Source organism: Pezoporus occidentalis, unplaced genomic scaffold, assembly GCF_034315485.1.
Source record: "Pezoporus occidentalis ecotype Australia unplaced genomic scaffold, CSIRO_AGI_Poc_V1 ctg294, whole genome shotgun sequence".
Taxonomy (NCBI): domain Eukaryota; kingdom Metazoa; phylum Chordata; class Aves; order Psittaciformes; family Psittacidae; genus Pezoporus; species Pezoporus occidentalis.
Genome location: NW_026914874.1, coordinates 477,693 through 497,329, shown reverse-complemented (window position 1 = coordinate 497,329; position 19,637 = coordinate 477,693). Strand labels below are relative to the sequence as shown.

The 19,637-nt window shown below is 55.9% G+C and overlaps 1 protein-coding gene across 2 annotated transcripts; it reads right to left on the bottom strand.

Moving 5' to 3' along the window:
- Nucleotides 1–429: 429 nt before the first annotated feature.
- Nucleotides 430–18,208, bottom strand: TAFA3 (TAFA chemokine like family member 3). 2 transcript variants are annotated; one of them, XM_062626591.1, is made up of 6 exons: nucleotides 18,054–18,197; nucleotides 11,225–11,309; nucleotides 10,853–10,968; nucleotides 4,805–4,954; nucleotides 3,785–3,909; nucleotides 430–1,615 (listed from the first exon to the last, which is right to left on the bottom strand). In XM_062626591.1, the coding sequence occupies exons 2-6, from the start codon at nucleotides 11,236–11,238 to the stop codon at nucleotides 1,604–1,606; spliced, it is 417 nt and encodes a 138-aa protein (XP_062482575.1). In that variant the 5' UTR covers nucleotides 11,239–11,309; nucleotides 18,054–18,197; the 3' UTR covers nucleotides 430–1,603. The 2 variants fall into 2 exon arrangements, with proteins under 2 accessions (XP_062482575.1, XP_062482574.1); XM_062626590.1 differs by lacking the exon at nucleotides 430–1,615 and adding an exon at nucleotides 1,974–2,501 and having other exon boundaries at nucleotides 18,054–18,208.
- Between the last annotated feature and the right edge of the window lie 1,429 nt (nucleotides 18,209–19,637).

Below are 19,637 nucleotides of genomic sequence, written 5' to 3'. Positions count from 1 at the left end.
AGCCCTTTGCTGGGTAACCCACGACAGGACAAAAGGGCTGGCAGCACATGAGCAGCTGCCTAACAGAGCCAGAGGAGGTTGATGCTGGTCAGATCTCAGCGTGCAGAAATGGAGAGACAGGAGCAGACTCACCCCGGAGGCAACGTCAGGGAAATGGAGATGAAAATCAGCCCGCTGAGCATCGTCCCTCTGTGGCTCAGCTAAATGCAGGAGGATGCCTTTTTAATGCAATGTGTAATTAGAGAGTGTAAGTCACAGCCAAAAGATTTTATTGAGCCAGAGGATTCGACATTTGCATGAGTAATGACAGTGGCCACCGCTGCATGAGCTGCTTGGGATTGGAGCCCCAGCCGCTCCGCCTTGGATCCGGTCGGCAAGGGAAGCGCTCCCAAAGCCTCCTTTTGCTGCTGAATTAAAAGGTGCTCTGCAGAGATTAAAATGCGTTTATTATTTCACAGTCTGGTATTTACATCCCATCTGGAGCAGGTATCACATCTCCTGTTACAAAAGCATCTACATGAGGAGTCCCGCCAATGGCAGGCACCAACCCTTGGCCCCTCCGGAGCCATCGTGTCCCCTGGAGTCCGCAGCCCTGCGGATGTTGGGAGCATGGAGCTCCCATCATCACCCCCTCGAGCTGCCACGGCAGGGGAAATGGGGAGTCCTGCAGAAGGGCATGAGCTCAGAGGTACAATTGGAATTAACACAACAAACCCTGGATCAGTGTGGGGCTCTGAGGCATCTGCAGGGTGTCAGGCACCCCCAGCCCTGCACACAGGAGTGGGCTTCCCTGCACATGAATCTGAAACTCAATTGCAAACACAAGCAGTAATTCGGTGCCTGGGACTTGCAGGGTGTGTTAAAGTCCCGGCCCCATTAATGCAGTTCCCGAGGAAGAGGTACCCAGCAGCATGCTCATGGAGACATTTCACCATCTCCAGCGGATGATGGGGTGCCGGACCCACCCCAGCCCCACCGCCACATCCACCATGCATGGTCACAGCAGGCAGGAGGTGAGGAAAGCACCGTGCTCCAGGGCTCAGCACACCCCAACTTGAGATGAGGGCAGAGCTCAGCTCCTGCTCCCGGGCACCCAGCAGCCATGAGCCAGGAGGGACAGGATGTCACACAGCCATTGACTTCCCAATTCCTGAAGGCAACCTCATTCAGCATCTTGGGAGAGGGGGAAAGGCGACTCAGCAATGATTTCAGCTATTTCAGAGTAAAGCCCGTTATGGGGGCCTGCTGTCTGTCTGTCTGTCTGTCTTTCTACTGTCAACAGCTCTTACATGTTTGCAGTATTTTAGCTAAGAGGATAGGAAAATGAGCCCATTTCTTGGTCAGTGATTGTGTCCACGGGAGAGGAAGGGACCATGGAGTGACACAAGTCTTGCAGATGCACTGGGGTCCCATACTCGCAGCCTGTTGGGAAACTAGGACTCAGTGGACTTCTGATGCGGTACCTGGCAGGGTCCCACCAGCAGATGCAGGACGGCAATCCTGGAGCATCCTGCCTCCGTGGGTCACATCCTGCTGCTCACGGCTCTGCAGAGCACCGGGGACCTGCACCAAGGCTGGTTAGCTGCTGCTGAGGGCTCAGAGGCTATCGTGTGACCTGCGGGCACAGGAGAGCAGAGAGGCAGGAGCCTGCTGATGGAAACAGTTGAGCTGTTTGCAGCAGGTGATAGGGACCTGCTCAAGCAAGTCCAGAGGAGGCCATGGAGATGCTGCGAGGGCTGGAGCAGCTCTGCTCTGGAGCCAGGCTGAGAGAGCTGGGCTGGGGCAGCCTGGAGAAGAGAAGGCTCCTGAAGGGGAGACCTGAGAGCAGCTCCAGTGCCTGAAGGGGCTGCAGGAAACCTGGAGAGGGGCTTGGGACAAGGGATGTAGGGACAGGCCAAGGGGAATGGCTTTAACCTGCCAGAGGGGAGACTGAGCTGAGCTCTTAGGCAGAAGCTCTTCCCTGAGGGTGCTGAGGCGCTGGCACAGGGTGCCCAGAGAAGCTGTGGCTGCCCCATCCCTGGCAGTGTTCAAGGCCAGGTTGGACACAGGGGCTTGGAGCAAGCTGCTCTAGTGAAAGGTGTCCCTGCCCATGGCAGTGGTTTGGGACTGGAGGAGCTTTAAGGTCCCTTCCAACCCAAACCACCCTGAGATTCAGTTCTATGATTCTCCTACCCACAATTTGCCAGTGAGCAGCCTTAGGGGATGAAAATGTGATTTATTCTTTCATTCATTCCAAATTTCAGCTTATGGATCATTGGTAAACCCCGTGCTCTGGCTACAGCTTCCGCAGGGCTCTGTCTGCAGAGGGGACTGGGAGTGGCACATCCAACCTCCTCAGCACAGCACCCAACGGAGCACCCAAACTCTCCAAAGGCCTTCCAAAAAAATAGGTCTCCATTTCCAGAACACCACTGCACTGGGGCAGGGCACTGGGGCAGGGCACTAGGGCAGGGCAAGGGACCCAACTGAGTGCTGGGAGGATGGCCATGGAGATAGGGCTGCTGGACAAGGAGGGAGAACAGATGCTCTGGGACCCTGCAGGTGGGAATGGTCCCAACCAAGAGGCCAGGACCACAAAGGCTTTGGGCTAAATAAGCAGCTGAGGGAAAACCCCCAAATTCTAAGATGGGAAAAAGACAATGAACTACGTGTAACAGTGCAGCTGCTGGTCAGTGCTGGATGCCCAGGGCCAGAGCAATCGCCTTGGATGTCTATAAAAACACTTGAGCATGAAAGTGCTTTCTGTGCACAACAGCGATAGCAATAATGAAACGAAACCCAACATCACTTACTAGGATAATTTTATAGCAGGGGATGTGGGGTGAGAAAAACCAAAGCATAAGGAATAATAAAAGGTATAAGTCAACAGTATGAACAATGATTGCGAAATTACGCAGCTGATTAATCACGGCATATATGTAATTACTAATGAGTCTGATAAAATTTTAATTACACCTTGTTCTTTGGGGCATTCAGCAAGCCATGAAAATAATAATCACGTAGCGTTGTCACAGATGATTGCCTCAGATGGGGGAGTGGCGATGGGTTCAAGGCAGTGCCACGGGGCTGGGATGAGCAGCCAGCTCCCCCGGAGCAATGGGGAGATGCTGGGGAGCGGCCAGGATGGACCAGCAGCCCTGGGCTGGTATAGAAACATCCCAGCTTGTCTGCCTGTGGGCTGAGGGTGTAAACCCCTCCTCACTGAGCCTCTCCACGGGAGAAATCTGGCCCACAAGGGCACATAAGGACAGGCCAAGGGGAATGGCTTTAACCTGCCAGAGGGGAGGCTGAGATGAGCTCTTAGGCAGAAGCTCTTCCCTGTGAGGGTGCTGAGGCGCTGGCACAGGGTGCCCAGAGAAGCTGTGGCTGCCCCATCCCTGGCAGTGTTCAAGGCCAGGTTGGACACAGGGGCTTGGAGCAAGCTGCTCTATGGAAGGGGTCCCTGCCCATGGCAGGGGTTGGGAGCTTTGAGGTCCCTTCCCACACAAACCATTCTATGGTTCTATGATGCGTTCTTGATCAGCAAAGCTGTGGGACCCGCCTGGGGTTCGTGCTACCTCCACCAGCCCCTCCAGCCCCAGTGACAAGAGCCCAGCCCAGCCTCTCTGCTCTGCTTCAGTGCATCCATAACAAACTCCCCACAACTTCTCCAGCGCAGGCCCTGGAGAAGCCAGAGCTCTCCCCTTCCCCTGCGCACTCTTTGGGGATGCTTTCCTGGGTTTTGCTTACCCCAGGTTTAGGGAAAGCAGAGCCCGGCTCCCCCCAGCCCCTGCAGGGGACGTACCTTGGTTGTCTTCACTTTGTTGCCGCTACTGCAGCTCCAGCCTGAGAGGTCGGGCAGCACCTTGCACTCCTCGCCGTCGAGGCAGGGCTCCATCTGGCACCACCACTTCTGCAGCACGATGGAGGCTGTGGGGAGAAGGGTGTCAGTGCCAGGGGTGAGGGGCACGGGGGGTGCCAGCCCTGTGTTTGCAGTGACCCTGCTGAAGTCATTGCTTCACTTGGTCCATCTGCTTCATCAGCCACTCAAACACTCTGTTCTCTCACTACTCTAGGTAAGAAGCCTAAGGACAAGCCCTGACTCCCAGCAAGAGCAAGGAGAGCAGTGCTGTGCAATAACCCACTTCAGGCTTCACTTATGGAGGCAAAGGGACTGTCTACTACCACACTGCTCTGTTAGGCTCTTGAAACCTCCACCTCCAACATGGGTAACTAGAGGAGGCTCTCTTACATTTGGGAACAAGAACACACAGGCTGTCTGGGACAACAAAACCCTTCCCTCACAATTCATCCAGGCATTTTCTGATGCCATACACAACCACACTCAGGACACTGCTGTCAGGTGAATCGATACCGTGCTGGCAGAGGCTGCAGCTCTTCAGTGATGCCACTGAATAGAATACACATGGTTTGAGCTTTGCTTATTGCTCCTCACAGGTGATGGTGCTGCAAGGCTGGAGTGATATCCCTGCTGCTGGCTGCAGCAGTGTGATGAGCAGGCAAGCAGGGATCAATGCTGCAGTGCCTGGACCCGGCGCAGTGATGCACCAGAGGAGCTCGAACCACTGGAGCACCATATCCCCCCCATGGCACGCAGCCTGGGGCTGCATGGAGTGGGTAACGCAGCCACACCAATGAAGAGTGTCCCCAGAACGCTCCCTTTTCCCCCATTCTCCACTGCAGGAGCCCCAGGCAGCTCTCTGCTGTTAATCCCAAGGGCACAGAAACCCCACACCAGCCTAACCGATGGGGAAGGTGCAGCCAGAGATGGCACAGGACCTGGCCATCACCATCTCGTACTCACCATCCACACAGGAGGGAGCTGCCCGTGTCGTCCCTGCCACCTGGCCCGGGAAGCAGGAGCATTTCACCGTCTGGGAGCGCTCCTCGATCTTGTTCTTGTTGCAGCACCTGTGAGCTGCAATGACCTCGCATGTGCCGGGCTCTACGTGCACTGCGGGAGGAGAAACAGCCCCTGTCAGCTGGGGCAGTGCCCTAGAGCCCCCAGCACACCCCCTGCTCCCTGCCCCGGTGGGACCCAGGCACTTCAGAGCTGTCCCAGCCTCCAGCGGTCACCCAGGGATGCTGATGACACACACCCGGCTCGGCCCAGCATCGCTCCAGCCCACCCTTAGGGAGAAGCACTGGTCCTGCTCCAGACCTCCGGTGTCTGAGCTCCTCCTCACAGCCCCCACGCCTGTCCTGCCCAGCCTCTTGCCACAGCCAAGCCCAGAGCTTGATGCAAATGAATAAGCAATTAGTTAAGTGCAGCTGATAATGAGCCGCACACTTCGCTACAAGAGGGAACGAAGTGGTGTGCTGCCTTTGGCTTCAGGGTACCACCACCTCCACCCCCAGCTAAAACCAATGCTCCTGTCTCACCATCACAGCCCACCCTCCGGCTGGAGGAGGGAGGACCAGGATGCGTTTCTGCCCTGCAGCAACAGAAATGTCAGTGTTCATCAGAAACCCAGGCTGCCCTGCTGCTCCCCTTCCCAGTGCCATTAAAATATTAAGGAAGAAAGAAAACCAATGTGTTGGCTTATCACCTCTGGGATCTGGGTTTAGAAGCTTGTTAGCATCACAAATCAATGACTTTCGCTCACACAAGCACAAGGCACATTACCCAAACAGGGCTGAATAGGCTCATTCCCATGACCTGAGAGTGGGTGATCCCTCCAGGTCCTGATTAATGAGCACAGGAGGGAGGGTTAGAGACAACCTCTGGGTTGCTGGGAGCAGGCTTTTGTTTCTGCAGCGAGCAGGAGCCCAGGCTGCGAGGAGGATGGGGAAGCTGCGTGTCTGCAGCCTGCCATCCCCAAACGCCTGCAGACAGGAGCATCGGGACATCAGACCTGGCTGCTCCGCACCCACAACCCCATCCACCCCCAGCAGCCGCAGGAGGATAGGGCTGGGATAGGGGTGCAAGCAGGACACGCAGGGCACTGGGGAGCAGAGTGGGTGCTGCTGCTGGTGCAGGGACCCCCAGGCTCTGGCAGTTGCTCCAACCCTGCCCATCCAGCCTCAGCTCCCAGCTCTGCTTCATCCCCAGCCACAGCCGGAGGGGCCTGCAGAGGTGCCCATCCACCCTCAGCACCCTAAAGCAGGGTTAGTGGCCCCGGGTAGGAACCGTGCTCACCCGGACATCTCCCGTCTCCCTTCTGGAAAGCAGCCACTTCACCTCCTCGAGTGAAAGCTTAGGAAATGGGATCTGTCTCCAGGCGCTGGGGGGAATCCCTCTGCCCGGCAGCTGCATTTTCACGTTCCCAGAGGAAAACACTGATCCAAGGGCCGCCTCCTGGCTCGTGTCAAGCAGGCACGGCCACATGGATTTCTAGCCAAAGCAGTGCTTGTCCCTTTCCTGCTCCCAATGCTGAGCACCAACTGGGAGATGAAAGGGCAGGATGCAAGGAACCATGCCAGGATTTGCTCTCCTGCGATGCCACCAGCCCGGGGCCACGGCAGACGCTCATTGCCAGGCAGAACAACCACATTCTAACATGAACATGGGCAGTGACACCACTGCTCATCCCTCACAGCCCACTGCGTCAGGGAGCCACACACCCCCGTGCCCTGCACCCGCCGGCACATGGGCAGGATGGGCCACGCAGTTATCATGGCTTTAATTTGCCTCTATTATTTCATGGTCATTTTCTTTTAATGAACCATCACTCTCATTTCCACCCGTAATAATTACACAATTACCTATCCTGGAGATATTTCCTAGTAGCATCTCTGGCCATAGATTTTATCCTCCCTTCTAAATGCCACCATAATTCAGCTTTAATGATTATTTCTATTCTTCTTTAATGCAGAAAGGATAGGCTCTGGTGAAAGTGAGAGGGAAAGCAACTCATCACAGAACAAACATGAATGTTTTGCCCTGGTTTTATCATTATTAGGCTTTTTCAAAGGATCTGAGCACCGAGCAGAGGTCCTTGGCTTTGGCTGGCGATGAACCCACATCCCCACCACGCTCTGGTGCAGGACCACGAGGAGTCACTCACCCACCCTGCACACCCCTCCAACAGGGGATTTTATACCCTTGAGCTTCACATGCCGTTGTGCTTTTGACTCGCTTCTGCAGGAGCTCCTCCACAAAGCTTCATCAGCAGAGCTCTTCCCAAAAGGAAGGGCCACCGACCCCTCTGCTCCCCCTCACTTCTGCTCTTGGGCTTCTCCTTTTCAGCTAATTTAAGAGGGCTCAGCCAAGGGAGGGTGATGCAGAGCTGAGGAACGGCTCCTTCCAAGCGTGCAGAGGGAGTTTGCCAACGTGCCAGAGCCCTTTCTGTTTGCTCAGAAAGGTGCAGCATGGAGATAAAGAGAAATCTGCCTTTCCTGCAGCTGGCAGAGCACAGCACCGTCAGAGCCCATCCTGCTCCACACCCGCTGCGTCCCTGCAGCAGCACCAAGGAACGCAGCAGACTGGGGGTGTGCAGGCACACACAAGATGCTCCCACCAGGACAGATGGACTTGGCCCATCTCCAGCTTGTGCCTTGTGCAGGGCACACCATGCAGGGAAGGCAAAACCCACGGCAGAGGAGAGATGCTCTCACTGCTCACGGGCTGTGTCAGGGATGCAGGTCAGCCCTGCAGCACGGGCCCTGCTGCTGGCAACGCTGGGGCAGCAGCGTGCACCCCCAGGACCTCCATGGCCTCTCCACATCTATGAAGTACGTTCATCTGCTTGAAGGTCCTGTGGGCATCCCTGCCCTGGGACACATCCGTGTTGGAAACCTGTCCTGGGTACTTCCCTCCTGCACAGAGCCCTCCAGTCAGCAGCCACAGGGTACGGGGCATCCTCTTCCCAAGTGACTGCTGCCCATGGAGCTGCAGGCTGCCTTTGGGCAGGAGGGACAGCCCCATGGGGAGCAGAAGAGCCACCCTGCTGGTGTCAAACATCCCAGTGCCCTGCACACCAGATTCACTCACTTCTCTGCTCCTCAACCCCACCAAACACCAGCGCCACCGACTGACACCAGAGCAAGCGCAGGAGTTTCATAGAGTCACAACCTGGTTTGGGTTGGAAGGGACCTTAAAGCTCATGCAGCAGGGACCCCTTCCACTAGAGCAGCTTGCTCCAAGCCCCATCCAACCTTGCTTTGAACTTGGAGGGCTGTAACCAGATGGACACACATGAATCCCTCCGCATCAAATACGGAGATTCCCAGGATGTCAGCAAGAGGCTTTGTGTTTCCTCATGCAGAGATGAGCAGCCCGTGCCCAGGGCTGCTGCCATGCTGGCTTCCATATCACACAGCTGGGAAGAGCAAGCAGAAAGCAGTGCAGGGTAAGCGATGGGCTCCTCCAGCTGCAGCTGCTGCTCCTTTCGCTGAGCAGCAGGAACCTTCAAGCCAGATAGGACTGAAAATGCAAGTCGGATGGATGGTGTGTTTCAAGCCAAGAGCAGGAAACCCCCAGGGAGCCTGGGATAAGATCCAGAGCTTCTGGCACGCTTGTCCCTCCCATTCAACTGGTATTTCCCCACTGGAACCCTTCTTAAAAAGAATCTGATCTCACGGAGCCATAAAAGCATCGTAAGAGCACAGGGCTTCTGAACCCCGCATGTGAGTAAAACAAAAGTGCTGTCCTATTCTGGCTGACCTTTAAGTGAGCAGCAGAACCTGTTTTTTTTTTTATGGTATATTGTGAAAGGACACGTTTTGTGTGTCTCAGGGAGGTGTGGGCAGAGCTCCACAGGTTCAGTGTAAAGTATCACTGCACTTGCTGGTGGGGAGTTGTAAACTGAAGAGAAGTTGAATGCGTGTAACCATCAGGTGATGGGCAAACCCTCTGTGCCAAACCCCTTCCTTCTGGGTACTGCAATGCCATTCAAGGCATCCAGATGTCCCAAGGGGGGCTCAGCAGCACAGCAGGGACAAGCAGAGGGTCCAGTCCCCAGTGGGCTCTGCTCAGAGGGCAGCACAGCCCTGAGCATCCAACCTGGGCACCAGCAGCACGAGTGATCCATGCCTCACGCCCCATGACAACTCTACTAATATTCACTAAATAATTCAAGTCTTAAACTCACTGCTGCCCTAAATGCAGATTTAAGAGAGGTTTGGAGAAAAAGCAGGCTTGTTTTTATTGCTCATTACCACTGCGTGTCAGTTGGGATCGTCTACTACCTTGTCACCTCAAGACTCCACGTCATGCTCTGTCCCCTTCCCTCGCATGTTTGAACGTGTGCACATCTATGAACTGCTCAAATCCCATCCCTTCACACTTGGAAACGCCTGGGCTGTGTGGAGAACAGCTGCAATGCTTTGCCACTGTATGGACCACTGTGGTCAGGGGATACAGCTCCCAATACACAGCCTGCCTCCCCCTGCACAGCTCCTGCCTCATCTGGGGAAGATGGCTTAGAAAAGTATTCCCTAGTGAGGTAAAGGCTGCACACGATGGAGGAACCAACATGACTCCAAGTGTGAGGGAATCCTCATAGAATCCTGGAATGGTTTGAGTTGGAAGGGACCTTAAAGAACTTCTTCCTAAGATCTCATCTCAGTCTCTGCTCTGGCAGGTTAAAGCCATTCCCCCTTGTCCTGTCCCTAGAGGCCCTTGTCCAAAGCCCCCCTATGAAAGGGGATTCTATGAAAGTGCATTCCTTTACCAAAACCTGCCCCAGATGAACCAAAAGCACAGGGCAGACAACAGAAAAACACATCAGGCAGCTGAAGAATTCCTGGTTTGAGCCCATGGAAATGCAGATTTGGTCACTGTGGATGAGCGAGCGAAGAACCCCCAGCTCTGCCTGTGCGCACGGGAACACACGAGCCCATGTCCTCACGTATGGAGTGAGATTTCTCCATCATTCACATCCCACGAGTGCACTGGGGCATCTGAACTTTAATCCAAGGTGAGTTGCAGCTTTTATCCATGCCAGGTCTGACTCTTCCCTAAAGCAGCATCTCCCTGCACATGGCCCCTGCAGGGATGGAGCAGGGCTCTGCGGCCCCAGACTGGGCACACTGGGTGCCAAAAAGTCCTTCTAGAAATCACTGAGGAGTTTTTATCCCCTCACACCCCCGCTGCAGGTTAGCAGGAGGGGAAGGCAGGTACCTGCTGACTGCCTGGCTGAGGGAGGCGTTTGGGAAGGTACGTTTTGGTTTTAAGCAGTGAGGATGGGGATTATAAGATTAGAACTGCTTTAACTGCCAGGCAAAAATGAGAGAACTGGGACAGGGTTTGGTGTGGGTCAGGCAGGGGCACCAGCAATTGCACATTAACCCTTCGACACCTTCGTCTGCAAGCAAAGGCCCAAGAGGCAGGCAGCATTGCCCAGGATTGCTCCATACTGCATTGCTGCATCCACTCCATCCTCCCACCGTGCACTCAAGCAGAGGAACTCAGCCCTGGACCACCAGCTCCAACCCCTGCTGAGGCCCATCAAGGCTCCAGCTCTGGCACAAAGGGCTGAGCACAGCTTCTCAGCTGTTTCCCGTCTCAAAACACACACTGCAAACGGGGGCTCATGTAACCCCTCCAAAAACCCCATCCACCCCACAGAACAGCATTCCAGACACACAGAGCAGGGTCCAGAGACCACCACTGGGAGAGACAGATTCACACCCAGAGTAAAGGCTACCTTTTCCAGCAAGGCTTTCAGTTCTACATCAGTTTTTACCTGTCCCATGTTTCAAAGTGATCTTTAAAACCAGATGGCTGAAAATCTGTATTTCTAAGGAAAGCCTAAAGCAGAGAGTTTGTGACATTCACTGCGCCTTATCCAAGAGAGAAAATTCACATCTCCCTGCCCACAGATCACGAATTACCTCGATAATGACCTAAATACATAGATGGGCCTCAGACTTCACACAATGCACACAGCCAGGACGTCGCTTCCCCTACCTGAATGGCTTCTGTGATGGGTGGAGGCCAGCGTCAGTCTTCCCCACAGCGTGGTAAGGCAGAGAGTGAGCACGAAAACCCATTTGCTCAGGCTCTGGAGGTCTCTCTCACTCATTCTACCAAAACCAAGAAGAGATGCACGAGGGAAGGGTTGGGGCTGAGGAGAGTTGGGAGGTGCAGCCCCCACTCACCGAGGCTGCTGCCTGCAATGCTGCAGCCCCAAACACCCACAGCCACAGGGACCTGGCTGCAGGACACACACCCAGGGTTCACCCATCACCTCTGGATGGGCTTGGGCTTCTACAGCAGCACGGCCATGGCAGAGGGACACTAAGAAATGAACCAGCAGCAGCACAGATGAGCAATAGTTACCTTTTACTGGGCATTCACAGCATCACCTGCACATCTGCCAACCCAGCGTGGGTCAGGTCTCTGCAAGGGGCAGACATCAGTGCATCTGAAAGGAGAAAGAGAAACGGGGTGGTGATACCTGCTGGAAGTGTGTGGGGAGTGTGAACCACTGTGTGCAATGGGAATGGCTGGGGATGCCCCAGGGCTTGGCTGGCCCTGTATGAGCTCATGTGCACACACAGGCTCATTGCACACACCAAAACCTTCCTGGGAGCTCAGCCCATAACCCTGCTCACCACCTTTGAACTGTGCAGCTCCATCTGCTTCAGAGTCGTTGCTCTTGAATTTCACTGCTGACAGTGCAAAATCGTGCTGTCAATATATATCAATGACAGAAAATCGACATAGTACATTATGAATACAGATCACAGACACTAAAAGCAGACTCAGGGTGTGTAGGAAGAGCCAGACTAAATCAACAGTGAGTCATTCCAGGTATTGCCTTTTCCATGTGCAGTTACACACCATCTTTGTCCTGGTGTCACTGAGGTCCCTTGCAGTGACACCTGAGGTCTGGTCCTCATGCCAACCACTCATCAGCAGACAGATGGATGCAGTGACCACAGTGGGTGTCCCAGAGCTCAGCAACCATCCTGCTTGGCACCACACGAGGAACCAAGGAGCTGGGGAGCTGATGTCTGGGTGGCACCAGGACCCATACCCCGTGTCCCAGCACAACACCTTCATCTGGGGCTGCTTCTCCTGTCAGTAATAGCTTCAAAGCTCACAAAACCACACAGACACAGAGCTGCAACCACTACCTCTGAGCACGCCTGGTCCCCAGTAACCCCCTCCCAAGCCACAGAGGATGCGCTGGGAAGGAGCCGAGATTTACATCATCTGGAGCCCTTAAGGGAAAATGTAAAACCCCAAAGACTTGGTATTTTACTGTTGACTGCTTTAAATACGCTCCCTGCACTGTTTATCAGCGACAGCCCTGCAGGTGGGAACAGCTCTGGGGCCCTGCAGGCAGCAGCATGAGCAGTAACAGCTTCGGGAGCAGCATCTCTGCTCAGCATCTGCCTAGTGAAGTGACAGCCTCCCAGCCTCCGTTATCTCCTGCTGAGATCTGACTGGGTCCAGGGCAGGTAACCGTGGCCCCCATAAAACTGCAGTGCTGGAGCACAATTTATTAACAAGAGGCCATAAAGACAAGTGACACCGAGGTTCAGGAGTGCTGCCAGCAGCTCTGCTCTGGAGCCAGGCTGAGAGAGCTGGGTTGGGGCAGCCTGGAGAAGAGAAGGCTCCTGAAGGGGAGACCTGAGAGCAGCTCCAGTGCCTGAAGGGGCTGCAGGAAAGCTGGAGAGGGGCTTGGGACAAGGGATGTAGGGACAGGCCAAGGGGAATGGCTTTAACCTCTACCCACCAGCATCCATGCAGGCAGCGAGGGCAGTGTGGGATTCCCGGCAGGCACCAGGCTGCTGGGAGGATAAATCTGGAATTTCCAACCATCTCCTCAATTTCCATCTGCTCTGGCCCAGGCTGAGACAGTGAAAGAGGCTCATAATGAAGGACCAGAACAGGAAACGCTGACGTTTTTAATCAAAACCAAGTGATTTGAGGTGGTAAAAGGGCATTTCTTGTTTTGAAGCATTTCAAAGCGAATTGTTCTGGTTTAAACTGGCATTTTGAAATTAAAAATGTTTTGTTCCAAAATGCTGATTTCAAGTGAGATTTTTCATTTTGATTCTCCCAGCTGGGGGAGGGGAGGAGAGATAGAAAAATGCATCAAAAATATTGACATTTGACCAGGAAAAAAAAAACAACCAACCAATAAAAGAGAGAAAGGGGGAAAGGCGTCTTACCAAACCCGCAGGATTTATGCTAGGAAAGAACGTAGATGGAAGCAAACACTCTTCATTAATGCTATAGAACAGTTGGCATGGCCAGGAGCAGAGCATGGCTGGGGAGGACATGGACACGCAGGCATCCCGTTCACCCGGCTCCATCCCTGCCCACCGGTGACAAGGGACTGACCCCGCTCCAGCACGACCCTCTCTCAGGCTACACCCCACACAGCCCCAGCCCTCTGTGCATCAGCAGAATGAAGCCGAGAGGGCTTCATGTGCAAGGAAACCAGCACTCCTTGAAGCAGGCGAGAGTTGATGCAATGACACCGTGCCAACTCCCCCGTGTAAAGCTGTATTTAGGCAATTCCCGGAATGTGGCCTTCCTCAGAGGGGGAATCTCACACAAGAGCCTGCGCTGCTGGAGTCCCTTCAGAGATGCCACAGCCCATTGTGTATTGATGGCAGCTTAGAAAGCATGCTAATCCCTCTATGGGAAAGTAAAGAGCTCTCAGAGCTGCTCAGCCCCTCACTGAAACCCAGGGGCACTGTGTGCATCGGTGCTCAGCACCTCGGCACCATGCCCCCCTGCACAGCGCAATCCCCTCTGCCACGCTAGACCAGCGGAGCCAGGGACATGTGCCACAGCCCACATCTGTCCTGCTGCACCAAGGGGCACAGCTGGCAGCCCCGATGCAAGGACAGCAGACACGGTGCTGGCACCAGCTTTCTGCATTGTTTGCAGCAGGGAGCATTGGATGCCAACACACATCCCGTGCAGCTTCCAGCAGAGCGGCCAGGTCCCATGGGAGCTCAGCTCACATCTGACATCCCGGTCTCCCAGCTGCTGCTCCAGCTCCCCCTCTACATAAGGCATACAGGGAGCACAGCCACACTTCCAGGCATGAGCACTGAGCCCCCACAGACCACCCAGAGCCGCTCTGGAAGAGCCCAGCTCCTTCCCATGGGACCCTCCGGATCACTGAATTCTCCAGAATCATAGAATGAGCCACAGAATGGTTAGGGTTGGAAAGCACCTTAAGACTACCTAGATCCAAACCCCCTGCCATGGGCAGGGATGCCTCACACTAGAAGGGATGCCTCCAGGAGCCATCAATCCCCAAATCCCTCAGCAGGACCAGAAAGCAAGCAGCCCACTGGCTGCCTTCATCCCACCCGGGACAGGGCTGCACTCCCAGCACAGCCTATGTTTAGCTCAGAAGGGCTGAGCTGTTTGCTCGAGCCAAGGAAGCATGAATAAATCACGGCGCTATCAAGAATGCAGCCACGGTGTCCACGCTGTGCTCAAGGGAAGCTGCTGCACCGAGCGGGAGCCAAGCCGGCGCCTGGGGACAGCACCTGGGGTAATGAGGAGCACGGGGCCAGGAGGTGCCACGGGAGGGATGCTCCTCACCCAGATCCACGCTGGCACAGGCGCTCAGCGCTCCCACTCCAGCACAACCCACCATCAGAAAACAGAGCTGTTTTGACAGTTATCAACCTCCACCGTTGTGAGACTCCAGCTGCAAATGTTTGGTCTGACGTGCTGGAATGTCATTCTGAAATGAAGAGTGGCATTCTGGCACATCAAAGCACTTAATTTTGATTGAAAATATCAGGATCCTCTATTCCATTGCGTTCTGTTTGGAGTTTTGTGGAATTTTCCGTTAACATTTTGTAGCTGATTTCCACCTTTTGGGTCTGTGCTGGAGCCTGAAGTAACCCCACAGGGCCTAAATCACTCAGAAGATAAACTGCAGTCATAACCAGCATGGCAAGAGATGACTGCTCCTCTGCATGGGCCCACGTCCCTCCCCATGGGCACACATAGACATGGGCCATCACCTGCATCTGAGCCTCATAGAGGTTCCCCAGCACAGAGACACACCAGGAGCAGCCCTCCCAGCACCCAACCCCTCTTTTAGTCACAGGAGCTGGAGGCTTTCTCCTCCTCCTTCATTGAGGCCTCAGGTAGAGCTGTGACCCCGCAGCCAGGACGGTGCCATCGCAGCTCGGCTGGAACGCGGCCGGCACCCGCAGTGCTAATGAGGGACTTTCTGTCAGGCCAGATTATGCTCCAAGTCCTGCCAGTCTGGAGCATTGTTTGCAATGGTCCATGGGAGCTGGATGATTACAGTGAGCACTAAAATGTTCCACCCAAAAAGAGAACAGAGAGAGATGGGGGAGGCCAGCACAGCGGCTGGTTTCCTATGCCAAGTGACACAAGCCCTCCCCGCCGCAGCTCCTGTGCTGTCAACCTTTGTGCACATCTGGCCCTGCACTCCTGCCACTTTGCCAAAAGCTATTTTCATACTCCTGCTATTTCAGCACTTCTTGGAGTTGGGTCAGCTTCATTTAGTGCAAGGAGAGGTGCAGGCTTTGACCCACAGAGCACAACCCAGGGCTCTATGGTGCCTTGGAGCCCAGGCGCAGTGGGGAGGGAAGCTGAGGCACAGAAACCTTCCCACATGTTGGAGATGTCACAATGCATGCTGAAGGGGGAGAGGTTATTTTACTGCTTCCCTGAAGCAAGAAGTCTCAGCAAACACCCCAAAGTGAAGGAGCAGGGGACAGGCTGCACACCCAGCCCCTGACCACCCTGCGCACGGCTGCCTGCAAACCTCATGACACTCGTGGCCAAGATGAACCCCCCTCATACAAGAGGGAGGGCTGGGCCCCCAGACCGCTCTGTTCTGTGCCCATGGGCACTGCCCAGAGGAAAGGGGTCCTTCCCTCACCCCGAGGCACAGCTCCATGGGCTGCACAAGAGGTGATGGCAGCGGCACAGAGAGGCTGCTGAGTCTCCCGAGAAGCTGATGCCTCCCTGAAAGATCCTGACAAGCAAGGAGACACCTCCACAGTCCCCAGGGAAGGAACAGCACAGGCTCTGGTGTGGTTCTGCCTCCAGCAGCCAAAGAGAAGGCAAAAGCAGCGGGGAAGGGCTGGCAGAGAGCATCTCCCTTCTCCAAAAGGCTGGAAAATCAGCTAAAAGCTGGATCCTCCACCCCGGGATGATGAGGAAGTGCTCAGACACGCACAGGCTGTGAGGTTTCGGCCCAGGATCTCTGAGACACTGCTGCTGCCCATCCTGAGAACAAGCTGCAGGGCTGGGGTGTCCCTGGGGAGCCTGATCAGCAAGATGCTGCCATCCCCTGAGCACAACTGCAGTAGCCACCTCCACATCCACTGTTTTGGGCTCCTAGTGCAGGGCAGGAGATTGGCCAAACCCTGCTCCCTCTGCAGTGCTGAGGATGCTTAGTTACAGGTAAAGCTGGGGAGTCAGAGCTACAACAGCCATAGCTCTGGGACAGCACCTAGGAGGCTGCATCCCCCCTTGGACCTGCACTGATGAGAGCTTCATGCAGTGATTCCTGCACCCTCCCATACTCTGTGCTCCCCAAACACTGCGCTGCTCCTCCCCACAGGAAAACCTGCTGCAGGGGAGCCTGACCCAAGCCCAAGAGCTCTAGGTTGAATGGAGTCCTTTCAGCTCTTACTTGGGTGCACTTAGAGCAGTCCAGCCCCACAGATGTTCTAGTGAGGGCAGCATGAGGCAGGTGCCCTCCAGGGCAAAGAGGAGACCAGGGAGCACACAGAAACACAGAGGGTTCCTTCCCCCCAAGTGTGCTCTCTTGCACTCTCCTCTGTGATTTATTTCCATCTCCTTGCTTATTCCTCAAGCGTCTGCAGCATTTCCTTCCCAGCCAAGGTGAGCAGGAGAGTTTTTAGCTCTAATTCCAGCCTGGCATGGCCCTGTTCCGGCTCCCTCGCTCGGTGAATCCCACCACCCCGCTGCCTTTGACAGCTCAAACCTCAGACTCATCAGTGCCAGGAACCTCTCTGGCAGAGCATGGCTGCTCCTCAGGGGTGTCGAAACCCAAGGTCAACGGCAGCTCAGTCTTCTCAGGGGAGGAAAGCAGAGGGCTTGACAGCTCAGATTGCTTCCCCTGGGCTTTCAGCATCTCACCTGAGCGGGCTCTTTGCTGGGTGTGGGTGCCCCAGCACAGATGAGTTCTCACAGGACAAGGGGACCTGCACACTGAGTAGCCCCCCAAGCCTCACTCACACTGCATCAAAAGGGAACGCTAACCGGCAGGAGGAGGAGACTCCTGCTCCCTGCCCAACGCCACAGCATGGATCCACTCCTGCCTGTCTCCAGAATGGGACCGGTACAGATCACCCTCTCCTCTGGGCCACCAAGCATCCCCTTGCACGTGAGGGGGACACCCAGCCCATGAGAGCTGCTCCCCATCCAGCATCCCCACTTTGCTCCAGCCAAGCAAGCCCCACCGCTGAAGGAGTTACAACAGAGAGAAACGAGGTAGAGGAAGACTGAAGCCCACAACCCATCCGTCCTGCCCGAAGCTTCGGCTGCAGGGGCCAGCTTGCACCAAAGGCAGGAAACGGTTGGTCTCGGTTTCCCTTTCCAGGGTGAAGAAGCATTTTTGGCTGCAGTCACCCGGGATCTCTGCAGAAGCAGCTTCGAAGGGGCGGCAGGATCGTGGCCTCGGCCAGAGCTCGCCCCCAGCAGCAGGCCGGGGCGAGCACCCCCTCCGCGGGCTGTGCCCCCTGCCAAGGGCCGGGCAGGGGCCGGAGATCGCCACTTCTTACGGCATCCCCGGTAACCGAGCTCAGCAGGAGCCCGCAGGGAGAAACTTACCGCGAAGACCCACCCGAGCCCGGCACCGAGCCGCCGAGGAGCTCGGGGAGCCTCGCACCGACCGCCCCGGAGGGGAAAGAGAACCCAAACCCGCTGCACCCGAGCGGCGGCCGGGCTGGGAGCGCACCCCGCCGCCGAACCCCGGTGCCGCCGAGCTCCCAGCTCCCCGTGCCCCGGCTCAGCCCCGGTGCCCGCTCGGTAACGGCCCTGCCCCAGCGGGACGGGCGCGGCGCCTTCCCTAGGACCGGCACCGGGCAGGAGCGTGGAGCCCCGCAGGCGCTCGCTGCTGCGCCGCGCTCGGCTCCGGGGGTCACCGTCCCGTCCCACCCCGAACTTTCCGTACCTGCCTGTGCCGTCCGTGCGGGCTGGGGTCGCCGCTGCCCATGGCCGCCGTCCGCCCGTTCCGCCGGGTCGGGTCAGCGCCGCGTCCGCGGGCCGCTGCGGCCGGGGGCCGGTGGCATCGCCGGGCGGCGGCACCGGCAGTGCTCGGGGCTGGGCGGGCGCGGAGCGGAGCGGAGCGGCCCCGGTGCGGTGCCGGTGCCCGCACGAAGGGGCGCAGCGCCGCCTGCCGCCGCCCTCGGGACCCGCACCGTGATCCCGGGCTGCCACCCGGCTCCGCACCAGCCCGCCCCGCCGTCGGTCCCTCCCGGGAGGGCGCTGCTCCGCCCCGATTAGCCCCGGCGTTCATTAACGTAGGACGGGGGGAGGACCGGGCAGAGCTCATTTACATGAAGAAACCATTTTCCGCCCCAAAACAAGGTGTGATGGGCCCGGCGGGCAGCGGATGGTACTGTACGGTGCGAAGACAGACGGACGGACAGAAGACAGGCAGACCGATTGCCAGCCCCACTTCTTAAACCCGGAGCCTGGCTTCAGCATCACCCACCAAACCCGGAACTTTACAGGAGACAAGACCCGCTCATGTGCCGGTACCGACCTGGTACCTGCAGGACCTGGCACCGGGACCCCAAGCCCAACCCGGGATAACTGTGCTGGCCCTGCAGTCCTCCCGGGACACCCCGGGCTCTAATTGACTGCTCTCACAGCTCTCCCAGCAAACAGCAAAAGCAAGGGCTGATTTTTTCCCCAACAGTTGTTGCCAGGAGTCAGTCCCGCGGCCCAGACACAGCTGGAATTACACACAACTCGTTTTCTCTGCTTTAAAACCACTTGTGTACTAATGAAGCCTTTGTTTTTTGAAGCCAGCTCACAGTTTACCCCTGGACCTTTCAAGCCACAGCTCAGCCAGAAGCACCGAGTGATTTCCAAGACCAGTCTGAGTTACAGATCAATGGCAGCTCTTCAGATAAACCATGGGTGGGCAGGTTGCAAACGTCCCAGCCGTTTTCTTTCCATGAGATCACAGACACTTTCATCCATCCCCTCTCCTGGCTCTGCTCAAAAGCCCAGCAAAGTGCCACATTTGGGCTGGCATCACCAGGCACCCAGTTTGTAGAAGCCCCCGATCGCATCTTAGTGATGAAAACTGGGGAAGGTGCCTCTCCCTTGGTGTATCCACAGCAGAAGCCTAGACTTGTCCCTCTCTAATCTTGGTTTGATTTAGAGCATCCTCAGTTCAGATCAGTAAAACCAATTAGTGCTGGTGAAAGCAGAGAGCCAGGCTGGATGGAGATGCCCCAGGTGATCACCAGCTCCTGGGGGACCCACAAACTTGACATCTTCTGTCATCACCCTAAAACACCCACAGGGAGCCAGAGGAAAGCACCCCAGCTTTAAGAGGCCCATGATAAGAATAGGTTTCTTTGCTGTTTTATCTAAGGCAGCTGAGGCTTTTCCTCCCCTTTATAGAGCCAAGATCTCCACATGTTAAATTGCAATTAATTAGATTTGGTTGCTCAAAAAAGAAAAGGGAAACGGCTCTACAAGATTAACCCAACCCCCAGCAATAAGATGTTGAGGAAATACA

Bases quoted from the DNA above. Each gene is read 5' to 3' on its own strand.
- TAFA3 (XM_062626590.1), bottom strand. The intron at 4,955-10,852 runs GTAGGGGAAGCG...CTCCTCCCGCAG, and splicing joins CCATCACAGAAGCCATTCAG to TGCACGTAGAGCCCGGCACA. The intron at 2,502-3,784 runs GTACGTCCCCTG...CTCCTTGTCCAG, and splicing joins ACAAAGTGAAGACAACCAAG to CAGCCCTATCTCCATGGCCA.